Consider the following 15,008-nt stretch of genomic DNA (forward strand, 5'->3'; position numbering starts at 1 on the left):
ATGCTATGAGAGATCTACCTACTCTTGTACTTACATCCCGTAATTTAGATGTCAGATTTGGGATCAGGCTTACTATGATCCCTCATGTATGAGCAATAGTTCCTTGATGTGCCTTTCATTTGAGAAAACGGAGAAATATTGCTCGTTTTTTGTAATCAGAAGGCAAATGGTTAGCAGAAGCCAACAAAGTAGATCTCATGGAACTATACTAATGCCATATACCTTGGCCTTCCTGACTACTTGCTTAAACCTATTCATTAGTTTCAAAACCAGAATACTAGACTGGTCATTAGGGCAGATGTTTTTTCCTGCAGGTCCTTTCTGGCAGCATTGCAATGGCTGGCTGTCAAGGAACACAACAAATGTAAGGAATTACGTTTTGTCAATTTAGTCATCTACGACCAACCTACCTCTTTTATAGAGAGTTGTTTTATATTCTATACCCTGACAGAAATGTTTATTCCTTTCTACTAATCTTCTACCTATTCCCAAATCCAGACCTACTGTAGAGAGCTGTAGGTATTCTTTTCGAAAGGCATCTCTTAAAATGCTGGTCTATTCCTTCATATAGATCATTTTTAGGAAAGCAATTAAAACCTAGGACCTGATTACGAGTTATGAGGTCCACACTTGCGGTGGCGGTGTGAACGTCAGAATCCTGGTGTTCCGACCACCAGATTACGATCCTAGCATTCGGACCACCAGGAGAGCGCCGCCACCACCCGGATCCTAATGGGTTGGTGGCGGTGAAAGTCATGATCAGCACAGCGGGCAGAGTTCGGCATCGCCGTACTGATCATGGCTTTCCTTTCTGCCAGCCTTTTCATGGCAAGGTCCCTGTCTTGAAAAGGCTGTCAGAAAGGCAGAGATGGGGCCAAAGAGGGGCCTCTGCTTCGCCCATGATCATGTCGTGGGCAGTGCAGGGGTCATCCTGTCAGCACCCTCGGAACGCGCACGGGCTGCCATAGCAGACAGTGTGCATTCGAGGGTGCTGTGTTCGACGACATTGGCTTCAGCTCCCTGAAGGAGCCAAGGCCTATGCTGGTGCACTGTTTCCGATGGTCAGCCCAGTGGAAACATTGTAATACAACAGCGGGGAGGCCGCCAGCTTACAGCTGCCTCCCCACCGCCGCTCTGGAGTTCGGACGGTTCGAGTGTCAAACTCATAATCAGGCCCCTAGTTATTTCTACAATAATTCCAGATGAATCAGGCATGCCCTTCTCACTGTTTCCCATGACACCGTTTCATACTACTTTGCTCTATTAAATACCAACTAATGTAGAAACATTTACCAGGGGTGGTTCAAGAGGACTGGTAATTAATGAGGAGACACATAATATGCAGATTAGCCTAATCTCCAGTCTCTCAATGCAGGCGATCTCTCAAGGCAGGCGATCTCAAAGACAATGTATGGTTTCTTGTCATTAAGAGAACTGAGAAATACTATAACTGGTTTGAGCTTCCCATTCACTATCACACAAGCTTTCCATGTCTATTATGTTTATGATACAAAATAAAACATTGTTTAATCACTTGGTTAGGCTGGTGATGTTTAACCTATTGATTAAGCTGGTGAGTGGTTAGGTCTATCCATTCTTTTGTCTGAGTGTCACAAGGTTCAAAAGATATCAATCTGTTCTTTCATGTAATTTGTTACCATACTGTGAATTAAAAGCATAACCATATGCTTTGTTTTCTTCCATCGCTTCTTCAGATTCTCACTTCATTTAGAGACGCCATTCACATGACATTCTCCACTAAGCCAGGGTGGCAACAGCTTGTGTGGCTCTCCTGTAAGCAATAATGTTAAAATCCTTGGCTGGTGGGAAGTGAGCTCACTTCACTCCTGGTGAGTTAACATCTTCCTGAAGGTATGGTGGATAAGTGTTATTCTGTTCACACCAAATAAAAAATAAATATTTTCTAAACCTGAGCTTAGAGACTGACCCGTGATCATCAAAAATGTCTCAAAATCATTGCAGAGGTTGCTATCTTGTACACATGTATGGTATCACTAAAGGGCCAACGTCTGTAAGTTATTACTAGAGCTGTGTTAGCACTGTCAGATGAGGAGCATCAGTAGCTGCATCTCAGTGTTAGAGGGTGTAAACATTCCAACCATTATCTTTCAAAAGTAAAGAAACAGTTCATCACAAGGACACTATGAAACATGCTTCTTCTTTTCATAATGATGTATAATTTCTCATCTTTTCATTACCTGCCAGTGTCCCTGTCTCACTGCACAGAACAGTGGAGTAATTCCTCGTTTATTTGTTCGCGACACAACAGCTCCATGTTCGAGAAGTAACTCACACACTTCCAGCTTGCCTCTTCCAGCCGAAGCAGTAAGAGCTAAAGCAAATCAACGATACAACATTTTAATTTTCAGACCAAAATGTTAACGTGATTAGCCAACAAATATTTCTCTTCTTAGCATCATAGCAACATGTGAAGTTATATATACGAGTAGATTTATTTGTAGTGGGTTTTATACAGAGCAGACTAGGTTCCAAGGGGTGTCATTACTATACAGGGTAACAAAATATACAGGACAACAGAGAACGAAAGGAATTATATACATTGGAGGATCACAGGAAATATATTAGAATATGAGGCTATCTAGAGTTACATAAAAAGTGGAGAATGTAATTCAACCAAAGACCTTCAATGCAAGGGGAGCAGGTGGGGTAAAGACTGACCTAAGGACAAAGCGAGAGGGACAGATTATACTTTGAGGCGGCTTCATCAATAAAATGGTGAAAGCTATGAGACCAGTAGCAATCCAGTTTGTGGAAGCAGAATTTCTATACTAAGGGGTGAGGGGTAGTCATACAGATTTGTGTAACTATGAGTGATTGGCTGCAGTGAGAAGTTAATAGGCCTTCTGGGACGAATTGTTGAATGGGTAGATTTTTCATCTCCGCCCTGAAGACCTCGACAAAGGGGGCTGTTCTGAAGGATTGGTTGATGGGGCACATCCTGAGAGGGGTTGTTTGAAAGTTGTTTTTCTCTTGAAGGAGGGGACTTCTATTAATAGAGTGTTGGTGCTCAGAGTGCTGCTAATGTCTCAGAGAGATAGTGCCGTAACTTTACATGCAAGGCTTTGTGGATAATGCATCCCAGTTTCAGAACACTTCTTGCTCCGACAAGGAGCCAAAAGAGAGATCAAGATCAGAGTGATGAGGTCATACTTCCTTGAGCCCAACAGTAATCTGGATGCAGACTGCAGAGCTGCTTCCAAAGGTGCCAGGTTACGTTTGGAGATCCTGGTTAGCAGGTCATTGCAATAGTCTAGTCCTGAGAGTAGTAAATGATTGAACTACATGTGTGAAATCTTCAGGTGGGAGTAGATGTTTCACTCCGAAGTAGTTCATTTGGGGTGAGCACCTTTATCTAGATCATTTATGTGGGCTTGAAGGTTCAGTTTCCTGTCAAATTAGATGCTGGGACATCTAAAGCAATCAACAGTGGTGGGCTGGCAACTGGGGATGTAGGCGTCTTTTAGCCAGGATTGAAACTGTGTAGAACTGTTGGGGGGAGATCAGTAAAAATTCAGTCTTCAGGGCGTTCTGCTTATGGTGGTGACGGGACATCCAGGATTGGATATTTTTAACAGTCCGAGTGAGCAAATTAATTTCTTTGGGTGATGTGTCTCTCATGTACAGATGTCATTGACGTAATGGTATGAGATGCTGGAGCGGTAAAGAATACCTTGACAACATGAGTAGCAGACAAATCACCATTCTATTCTGTGTTCAGAGGGATCAAATAAATGCAAAGGAAATATACAAAATGTTCTTCACCAAATTTGACATCATTACCAATCTCAGTAACACATCCAGATTATATCTTTGTTCAATTACATCTGCTTACGTTTTAAAATCTATTTCTAGCTTATTCATTTCAGGATCTATAAACATTCTGCACATTAATATTAAGCAAAGATGTATTATTTCCAATAGTTATTGTTTTTTTGCTTCTAAAATCTAAGGGGGTAATTCAGAGGAAGGCAGAAACAGAACCACTGCTAAAACGTGACCTTTGTCCCATCTGGCCTCCTCTTAGTATGCCCACCTTCTTTTCCAGAGTTTGAGGCAAAAGTGGTTCTGGAACAAGGTGAGGCTGCAGACACCTGACACCTGTGAGAATGGCTTCAGAGTGGCTGCACTATTGAGCGTAGTCCCACCAGCATGCCAGTGTCTATTCTGCCCAGAATTGACAAGTCTACCATGGACGTCTCAGACAAAATCCACACGTCTTACATGCATCCACAGAAAACTCCCAGCACATTGGTGATGTTAGTTATGTTACTTTGAAAAGAGCCCAATTTTTCAGTCTTTGGTAAAATCTTTAATGAAAGATTGAAAGGTCTATCACGCCTACAAGGCAGACTTTTATGCACCCAGAGCAGCTCCTGTCAAGAAGGTGTGAGTGACATGGGGACATTTTTACCCCATAGCACGTCCGCTTCCATGGCTGCCAAACAAGCGCAAACTGCTTTACAACTGGCAGGCCGCTATAAGGCTCTGGTGGTTCTGCATCCACATTAACAGCCATATGATGGCTGGCCTGCCAAAATTAAAATGAGTCTCTAAATTTCTACAGTGGCACAGAGTTTTCCTGTCCAGTTTTGTATTAAATCCCTAACGTTGTTCTAACAAGTGTTTCTCAAACTTTCACCAAAACTGTGAGAAAAAGTGAAGGGCACAGTACAAAAAAATTATCTTAATCTGTTTCCAAACACAGTTGGAAATTGGTCAAGACCAACTGAGTCTTCTGTCCTTCTTGGGTTTATAAATTATGAATTGAATTGAATTGAGTACTAGTAACATCTGAGCATGATTTAAACTCATCCTGGTGAACGGAATACCCAAACCTACGGAATGCTTATGCAGGGTGTGAGCACATTTTCAATCTGCGCTGATAATGCCACTCTCCGGTGTGACCATTCTTGACCCTGGTAATAAACCCAGACATCCTATTCTTGACACAGTACACTACCTTTCTCAGGGGCCATCAACTATAAGAACGGAGAAAGATTTTCATCCAAACTCCCCCTCCCCCCACCCCCAATTAGGGCAAAGGGCAAACTCTCATGGTACACTTTTACAACGAACAAACGTGTATACAGTATACCACAACAAGTACACAAAACAATCCAATAATACAGTGTACACGATTAATGTTCCTAAATTAGATTGTAATGCAAGAGAGGATAGGGATTATTTGATGAAAACAAGCAATACATTGGATTAGGCTTTATTGCCAATCCTAGTATTTGGTACGTTCTAATATTCTAGATGCTGAGCGTATTTCCGGTGACAGGTACGCTGGACAACATTAGATTACATTGAAGAACTTGCAACATGGGTGAAGCACCCGTAGCCAACCCTCAAGCTAATACTATCTCTTCTGAGAACCAATCCGTCTGATAAGAACATATAGGTGCAAGTAATTATTACACACACCTTGTCTAAAATGGAATCTATATATTGTTTTTTTTCCTCCTGCAGCAACTTTCGCTTCAGTTAGGCTTTAATAGCATGACCTCTACTCTGCTTTACGAGGCAGGTCCACTTCCAAGCTTTAATAGTGCAAAGGAAGCAAGTCTGGCTGCCCATAACCCAATGAGATTTTTCATTGCACACCAAGCAGATGTAATGATTGACTGTCATGTTGCTTGGGAGTATGGGATACTAGTCTGCTGAGGCTTTAAATATACTTTTGTGGAATTTTGCAGGTCTAAGATCAAAGCTTTTAGGTACCGATTGGCTGGATTATATAGAGCAATACCACATTTGAATGCTATAGGAAACCTGGCTAACATATCCAACTTATATACCAGGCTATAAAACTTTCTATACCAATGCCATTGCCTTTACAAAAAGCAGGGTGTTTGGAGGACTTGTTATGTGGGTCAAAAAAAAAATTAATGTACGTAGACAGACCCTGAGTATTGATCCATCTGGGGCAGAAAATGTATACTCCAAAATGGCCCAGCTTGTATTTCTTTATTATTTACTTTAGACAGAGTAATATGGACTCCTCAACCTTAACTATTTGGAAAATGGTATACACACCATAAAAACAAAGAGAATGGTGGCAATTTTATTAGTACATATGAGCTAATTTATGGCTATGACCTGATCCCTGAAGAGGAGGACCAGGCATGGGGTACACCCTCCCTTGATACTAGTTTCTACATCCCCAGTATGGTGGCTGCCATGCAGACAGCCCTTTTTACTGTAGCAAATGGCTTGCAGGCCTTTATTGGCAGATCCAATTCGGACAAGCTAGGCTCTTTCACCTTTAAGAGAGGCGTACCTACATCACAAAATAACTATTTCTTGATCGGTGTCACTATGTGGGACAAGATGCCAGATTTTAAGATAGACGATAGGGTGGATAGTGATCGCTACCTGCTTCAATATTCTTACTAGGATCCTTGACTGAAGAACTGGGTGTTTCTGCTGGATCCGACGCTCAATTACCATCAATGGGAAATAATTACAGGTCAATAAAGTGGCCCTCGTTACTGGGAAAAATAGCGATGCTAACTAACATCTATAATATAATGCATGCTCCATGGCTCTCACCCCTTTTATCAACCTCCCTATTACCGCTATTCCCATAGTCAATATACATAATAATTTGTCTGGCACCTTAAAAGCACTCTTAACTAAAGTAACACCAAGAAATCCAACTGAACCCCTCAGGAAAAGTAACTTGCGTAATCCATTGTATTCAAAGTAATGTAGAAGGGCAAAAACACCTTACTGAAAGCATTAAAATCCAAAGCTCACACAGTAACCAAACCCTTCACTGCCTCTATGCCGTCGTGGCTCCACTACAAAATGTGGGCGTTCCTGGTCTAAATGCTGAATGCTCAGCCTGCCCCCATGCCAGGAATGTGAAGAATGGAGGCCACCCCAGTAGGGGAAGAAGTGTAAGTACCAGGGCGACTATATATGGGTCAGCAACCGCTCCCAACCAGTAATGTATCTGGGTGGTTATTCAATGACGTCGGCCAGATCCAGCCTCTGTGCCACTCGCATCACTGCAACCAGCCAAGGCATTCCAGACAGCAGGTGGATCTTATCGGTCTACTTGAAAATTATTGTAATAAGGCCCAAGTCCCACAACACCTCCAAGGGTGCCCATGGCAGTATGGCATAAAGCGAGACCCAGGGTCAACCTCACTCCACTGGTCTTTTCCACACTCCTAGACTAGTAAGAGGGTAAGGGGGGCCTACACTTGCTTCAGGGGCCTCTTATCTCAGCCCCAGCCACACAAACCAGCTAGCCACATTTAGTCAGTGTCCCAGTGGCCCAGGCATAGGTGCGACATGATCCCTGGGCCCTGTAGCCACCTGTGTAGTGGTGGCGCAACAGTGGAGTACCCAACCCTGGGCCCCAGGTGCCTGTGCGTCGAAACAGCAGATAGGCCCAGTGCGGCTCACCTTCAGCACAGCTGTGGCAATCAGCAGCGCATACGCCCACAGCTCTGTTGTGCTGCTCATCGCAAGACAGGACATTCCATTGTGTAGCAGGCAATGGCGTGATACTCCTTGCGGCCTCCAGCCATCCTGCAAAAAGTCAGCTTGCTCAGCCACGTCACATTGGGTTTCAGGGTGGCAGGGCACCAACACTATAGTGCGGTGCCACGGGGCGCACCCGTTTCGATCAGCAGGCCGTGAGCCTCAGTTGCACCCCAGCCAGCGCCAGCCCACTCAAGTCAGGAAAGAAGTCCCAGGCAGGCCAGGCCCCGCCATGGACTGGTCAGTAGGCCTCACATGCTTCTTCCTTCCAGGTGGCCAGGTGGTCTCCCCTGTGCATGAAAGCGGGAAGGAAGGTTATCGATGGCCGCAGGAGTGTCTAGGCAACATGGTGCGGGCAAGAGTGGCACCAGATGCTCTTTATAAGTAGGATTAATGGCAGAGTTTTTACTGCAGATCCTCTTCAGAGTGCGTCTGCCATTTTAGCCTTGCTGTCCGTGCCCTACCACTATTTGGTCTAACTCCTGGTGATCAACAAATGTTGGCACCTTATAAAGTCCTGTCAAATCAACTAGAAACATGGGAGTACTTTCTGACGATGCCTTAACTGTTGGGGATTATGTGAGTCAAGTCACTGCATCTTGTGTTAACATTCTTAGAATCCTCATGATAATTTTCTTTTTCATTCCTCTGGTGTTGAGAAAAATTGGAATCTTAGCTTTAATCTCCTCCCTACTTGACTATAGTAATGGTCTTTATTTTGAAATTAACTAGCTATCCCCGAAGAGTTTACAGGTAATACAGAATGTGGTAACACGCTTAAAATTAAACATACCTAAATATCAATTAGTCACAAAGGACCTGATTAAGCTGCACTAGATTCCAGTAAGGAAGAAAGCCATGTTTTGCGACACAAGGTTCTTTACAATACAAGGAATTAATTCCTCAGGTCAAAATTTAAGTGGTATAACTGACTGTGTGACTCAGTCACGTAAGATGGGCTTCTAGGAAGAATCTAGCTGTTCCAAGAGCCAATCACAGCTGTTGGGGAGGTAGATATTTTTCTTATGTTACTGCTAACCCCTGGAATTCTTTGCCTCTTGAGATACAATCCTTAGAAAGCTCCCTTTTATTTAGGAAAAGTTTAAAACCTGGCTTTTTAACTTTCAATCTGTCTGCCAGCCTTCAGTTCTGCTTCCTGACAGGGTAAGGTGGTAGTGTCAAGATGCCTTTAGGTAAAAAGCAAACAAACACAAATGATGGACGGAATACGGAATCAATCAAACATTCTCTCCCAGTCAAAGATCTGGGTTCAATCCATCAATTCTTTTGCTCACCATTCCACCCCAGTTTGGACCCAGCCATATGCACATCAGTCTTGACCCTTTTCCCCATGGGAACAGGCCAGCCCGAGCTGCCAGGCCAGGTCCTCCCTGGAAAAGAAACAAATATCCTGGGACCAGTTTCAGGGTATCACCCTTCATCAGCCATGCTAGCTTGAATCCATTGGCATAGTGAGCTCGGGACCCACGTCTGGGCATACGCGGCGCACTGACGGATTAAACCCAGATCTGTGACTGGGGGATAGTGCTTGATTTGTTCTGCATTCCGTCCATTTTGTGTTCTTTTAGCATTTGTCGCCCCAAGTGGGAAGGGTATGCTCAGACATGGGTCCCGTGCTTGCTATGCCACCAGATTCAAGCTTCAAGCGAGTCTGGCTGATGAAGGGTGATACCCTGAAACCGGTCCCAGGATGCTTTTTTCCAGTTCAGTGAGGACCTGGCTTGGCAGTTCGGGCTGGACTGTTCCCATGGGGAACAGGGTAGAGACTGATTTGTATATGGCTGGATATGAACTGGAATGGCATGGTAAGCAAAAAAAACTGATGGATTAAACCCAGATCTGTGACTGGGGAAGAATGCTTGATTTGTTCGGCATTTCGTCCAGCTTGTGTTTTTTTTTTTTTTTTAGGTAAAAAGAGCACCTTGCAAGTTATTTTCATTTCATTTGAATGACATCCACCTCAACATTGAATGACGGGTTTAATAAACCTTTTCATAATTTTTCAATCCATCAATGATCATTTGTATTCACTGTCTGTGGCGTTAAGAGGTGTTACTTGTGTTTGCAATACTACTGTAATTACGTGGTCCAATCATGTTTGTAACAAACCCAATTTCTACAAAATGTAGAGGGAGACACTGCAGGAAGCTGGCTCTTTATATAGTTGACCAAAATGAGGTAAACTGTGAAAAGAGTCCAGAAAATCCCCCAGAGGTATCACAGGGGCATAAATGACATCCCAAGAGCTCTTTTTTTTGTGGTAGTATTGTTGAGCAGTTAGGCATATCAGAGGGTAGCGCTAAGCATGTAAGGCACATACTTATACAGTAAGTGAGACACACACTCAATAAAGGAATCTGATGATAGTGCAATTTTTGTATGTGGTAATGTTAACCTATAGGGGGAAAACGTACTGCATTCGGACACTTCACAGTGCTTAGGGGAATGTTCTCCAGGACTTAAGGTGAGTAAGAGGCAGGGTCCAAGGCCACACCAACAGGCCACCTCTGGAGGCTCTAGTCCGTCTGGGTGCAGAGGTATGTTACGGCATCAGGTGTTTCATTCACTTCAATGGGGAATGGTCCGCTCACAAAGTTGCTTCAGGGATGCACTGGAAGGTCAGTCCAGTGGAATCCACATGGGGGCTCGACCCTTGAGGTCGTGGGGCATGTGGGGACACCATCGGTCCACTTCTTCTAAGGCTGTGGGGTGCAGGGGTGTCTTCTGGCATCGGGTCCGGTGTTGGAATCCCTCGCAGTTGTAGGGGGCCTGCAGAGACAGTCTATAGGCGTGGACTGGGGGTCCAGTCTGACCAAGCCAACAAGTGGACTCAGGTCTCACAAGGCTGGGCGATGTGGGGACACCCTTAGTTCTGTTTTCCTCGTTCCAGGGCGGATGGGTGCAGAGGTGTCCTGGGGCATCAGGTCTTTGTCTCCTGGTCACTCCCAGTTGCAGGGGGCTCTGCAGACACAGGCTGCAGATGCTGTTGTCAAGTCCACAGTGGGTGCACTCATGGTGGGCTTCACTCTGGGTGGCCTGGGGACCAGACCAACACCACTGGCCCACTTCAGCACGGGCTAGGTGGCTCGGTGCAGTGGTGATGTCTGGTGTTAGGTTTTTGGCAGTCCTGGTCCTCACAGGTCTTTCTTTAGTGCCTGTGGATGCAGAGGAGCAGCTCCTCTACTCCAAGGGAGTTTCTGACAATTTGCAAAGCTCTCCCAGTTTCTTGGAGGCTGCAGCGGCAGGACAGGTCAGTTGCTCCTCGAGGGTTGGTATAGCAGGCAGGCTGGCAGGGTTGGTGCAAAGACAGTCATTCTCCTTGATTCTCAGGTTCAGGAGGCTTCTCGCCAACTCCATCTTTTGTGTCTAGTGAAGATCTGGTATCAGAATGTTCCCTCAATATTCAATTTTGAGGGCATTAGGGAGTGAAGGGTAGTAGCCAATGGGCTCCTTATCCCTGGGGTCACTATGCTCCCTAGATGACCACTTCCTGTGGGGAGTGGGCATCACCCTGTCTAGAGTTCCTAAATTCCACCAAACACAAGATGATGGAATGTCCTAAGTTGAGACCACGTCACGCTGGGCACCCTAAAGGCATTGTCAATCTGGAAAGGAACATGCCTCCTCAAAAACATATTTTCTCACCTGCCCAGGTGCCAGATGGGCCCTGGAAAAGGGGTGAGGGGTCGGCATCTCCCTGTGAGGGAGACCAGATCTGCATACCAAAGGCAGTGGGCTTCTTTAAAGCGCCTTGCCTTAAAAAGCAGGTCAGTCTGTGGGGAGCGGTGTTCCACACCCCAGCCAAACAGGCTTTTTGCTTCTGACCTCCAGGGAGCGAAGGCTCCCAGCCTCGGGAGTCAGACTCTCGTCTGTTGGTGGCAGACTGGCCAGAATTGGTCAGTGAGCTCACCAGCAGTTGGTAGGCTTTCAGGGGGCACCTCTAAGGTGCCCTCTGGGTGCACATATCAATAAATCCATCATTGCAATAAGTGAGGGTTTATAAATATGAGATGCTTGATTCCAAACATCCCTAATTTCAGTGAAGCCATCATGTAGCGGGGGAACTCCTACTGACCACTGACCAACCCATATATTTAAAATGACTTCACTACACACTTACTAAGTCTAAGAGTCGACAAAGACATAGCAGAGGCATTTCTGCTCTTGCAGTTATGCCCACATATGTAATATAATGCACCATGCCTTAGGGCTCTAAGGCCTGTGGTAGGAGTGACCTACAGAAATTGCAGACAGTGTTTTAGAGGACATGGCACAAAGAGCGTGTGCCATGTCGTATTTTCACTTTTTGGAGCACCTCGTTACGCAGACTGCAATGGCAGTCTGCATGAAGTTGGTGAATTGTCTCTTTAGTTGGCTCAAGTTGTGCTGCAGCTTTTAGGGGCCCTCTTCAGTACCCTTGTCCTAGGTACCAGAGTTACCATTTACTAGGGATTTATAGAGGTACTACAGGGCCTGGCCACTTGGCGATCAAGTGACATGGAGGTGGTGGTGGTTGGGGGGGGGGGGGGGGAGAGGGGGGGCTGGGGAATGTGTGTGTGTATGTGTTTGTCAGAGGGGTCGGGTTGGAGTGGGGGGTGATGTTATGCAGCCAGAACTCAGTTTCCTGCAGTCACAAAACACTGTTTACATGTGGGGGACACAATATGTCCCTAAACTACTAGAAGAGCACATAGAAGAAAGCCAGCTATGCAATTTAAACTTTCTCTGTTAAAAAATGTTGAACATCTTTCTAAAATGGCCTTTGACTAATGTATATCAATGTCAGATTCAATAATTTCACTTGCCATTGAGATACTCAGAGGTCTCAAGTTTCCTTGCATGAGGATTTTCCTTTGCAATCAGAGATTTATAAAACCTATTGATCCCATTATAATAGAAGGATTACAAGTCTCTGAATACAATGAAAAAACCTGATGAGCAACTTGTGAATGGACCTGGAAAACCTAAGAAATATGAATACAACTAATGTTTTCTTCAACAAGGTGCAGATGCCCTTCACCATTCATTTTAATATCCACAATTAGATCACTGTAAGGCACCTCCAACTTTTTGGACAATGAAGTGCAGTAGAAGCTTTTTAAGGGAAAGAATCAGATCAGATGTGTCTGGATCCATATGTGAGCCCTAAAAGAAAGCTAATTCTAGAAAGCACATTTGTGCCATGTCATACCTTGCACCACCTGGGCCTCCACTAGGCGTGCCCAACATTAATCAATGCCCTGCCCTAGAATAACGGTTACCAGGGGTGTCCGTAAATTCAAGGGTGGAGAAATAAAAGGGATCACAATTTTTTGGGCCTAACCTGCAGAACTTGGGCGTTTCATTTTGAAACCTGAATGTTTTCCTGGGTCCTTCACGTGGCTAGTAAGAGCCAAAATCACCATGAGAAAAACAAAATGTGTGAAAAAATATGTGTTTTTTGTGTGAAATACAAAAACTTCTTCATTATTGACAGGCCAATAATTCTTATATGAAGGCAATTCAAACATAAATAACAACCAGGACTTTAGAGTTTTTTTTTCTTTTACACTGATGTTCCTCATCTCCCACTTTTCCAAAGCCTCACTTTGATTGCAGAAATCCATCTGCATCTGAAGGAAGTTGGCTCTGTATGTAATATCTCAAAGTGAGAGATAGTGTGCACAGAGTCCAAGGGTTCCCCCTTAGAGGTTGATAGTGGCAAAATTTAATAATATGAATGCTCTATTTTGTGGTAGTGTGGTCGAGCAGTAGGCTTAGCAGAGGGTAGTGTGAATTGGTGGAGAAGTGTGGCACAGTGGTTAGAGCGGCAGACCCTGATGCAGAGATCTGGCCCAGTACCAGGGTTCAATTCCCACCTCGGCGGGTCTTGGGCTCAATTCACTTGGAACAGATAATTCTAGCCTCAGTGCCTAATCTAATTAATGGGTCCCACTCTGTAACTTTGGGCAATAGCTTACTTAATCTCCACAACGGCCCTCACAGCGATTGGATGCCTGGCTTCACCCTGGGGCTGTCCATGAGTGGGCGCCTCACAGGGAAAAGCCAGGAGGGGTTCCACAGCGGTATACGTACAGCGCCTTGAGAACCTAACGGGTGAGTAGTGTGCTATACAAGTGCGAAGTTTACAGTTTTATAGTGTTAAGCATTTGTTTTACACACACAGGCAATAAATGAGGAGCACACACTCAAAGACTTTACTCCAGGCCAATAGGTTTTTGTATAGAAAAATATCTTTTCTTAATTTATTTTTGAACCACAAGATTCAAATTTGAGGTAAGTATGTCAAATGCAAGGTACTTCACACAGGTAAGTATGGAACTTTGATTTAAAACAGTAGTACACAGTTTTGGTTAAAATGGCAAATAGCTATTTTAAAAGTGGACACAGTGCAAAAATAAACAGTTCCTCGGGAGGTAAGTTTTGGTTAGTTTTTCAGGTAAGTAAAGCACTTACACAGTCAGTCTCCTGGGCATAGGCAGCCCACCGCTGGGGGTTCAAGGCAACCACAAAGCCACAGCACCAGCAACACAGGGCCGGTCAGGTGCAGAGGTCAAAGGAGGTCCCAAAACACATAGGCGCCTATGGAGAACAGGGGTGCTCCGGTTCCAGTCTGCCAGCAGGTAAACACCTGGGCCCTCGGGGAGCAGACCAGGGGGGTTTGTAGAGCACGGGGCGGGGTGTCACACAAAACACACACCTAGCGGCACAGAGGCGGCCGGGTGCAGTGTGCAAAGTAGGCATCGGGTTTGCTGTTGAAAGCAATCGAGGGACCCGGGGGTCACTCTGGCGATGCAGGCAGGGCACAGGGGGGTTTCTCGGGCCATCCAAAGACTGGGCTAGGATGAGGGCCACCTGCTGGTCACTCCCGCACTGGTAGGTGGTTCCTCTCGGTCCTGAGAGCTGTGGTGCAGTGCTTGGTCCAGGCGACTGGTTCCTTTGTTACCAGGCAGTCATGGTCAGGGGGAGCCTCTGGATTCTCTATGCAGGCGTTGCTGTGGGGATGCAGGGAGATTGACTCAGGGTGTCCACGTTGTTGGAGTCACCTGGGAGTCCTCTCTGCAGTGTTTGTTGTCCTGGACTCGAGCCGGGGACGTCGGGTGCAGAGTGTGAAGACTCACGCTTCTGGCGGGCAGTGAGAGTCTCTTTAAAGTTGCTTCTTTGTTGTAGTTTCTGAACAGTGCCGCTGTTCTCGGGAGGTTCTTGGTCCTTTAGGTGCAGGTCATTCTTCTGAGTCCTCAGAGGTCGCTGGTCCTGCTGGATGCGTCGCTGTGCAGGTTCTTTGAGTCTGGAGACAGGCCGGTAGGGCTGGAGCCAAAGCAGTTGGTGTCTCCATCGTCTCTGCAGGGCTTTCAGGTCAGTAGTCCTTCTTCGTGTTGTAGGTTGCAGGAATCTGATTTCCTGGGTTCAGGGTCGCCCCTAAATACTAAATTTAGGGGGGTGTTTGG

At 45.4% G+C, this 15,008-nt stretch overlaps 1 protein-coding gene across 2 annotated transcripts in view; it reads right to left on the minus strand.

Moving 5' to 3' along the window:
• TANC1 (tetratricopeptide repeat, ankyrin repeat and coiled-coil containing 1) overlaps window positions 1-15,008 on the minus strand; it is a 736,024-nt gene that overhangs the window by 163,099 nt on the left and 557,917 nt on the right. For both annotated transcript variants that reach the window (XM_069225129.1, XM_069225130.1), the window contains one exon: window positions 2,220-2,353. In XM_069225129.1, coding sequence (XP_069081230.1) covers window positions 2,220-2,353 — 134 coding nt within the window. The remainder of the gene's footprint in view (window positions 1-2,219; window positions 2,354-15,008) is intronic.

Source organism: Pleurodeles waltl, chromosome 3_1 (genome assembly GCF_031143425.1).
Source record: "Pleurodeles waltl isolate 20211129_DDA chromosome 3_1, aPleWal1.hap1.20221129, whole genome shotgun sequence".
Classification (NCBI taxonomy): Eukaryota; Metazoa; Chordata; class Amphibia; order Caudata; family Salamandridae; genus Pleurodeles; species Pleurodeles waltl.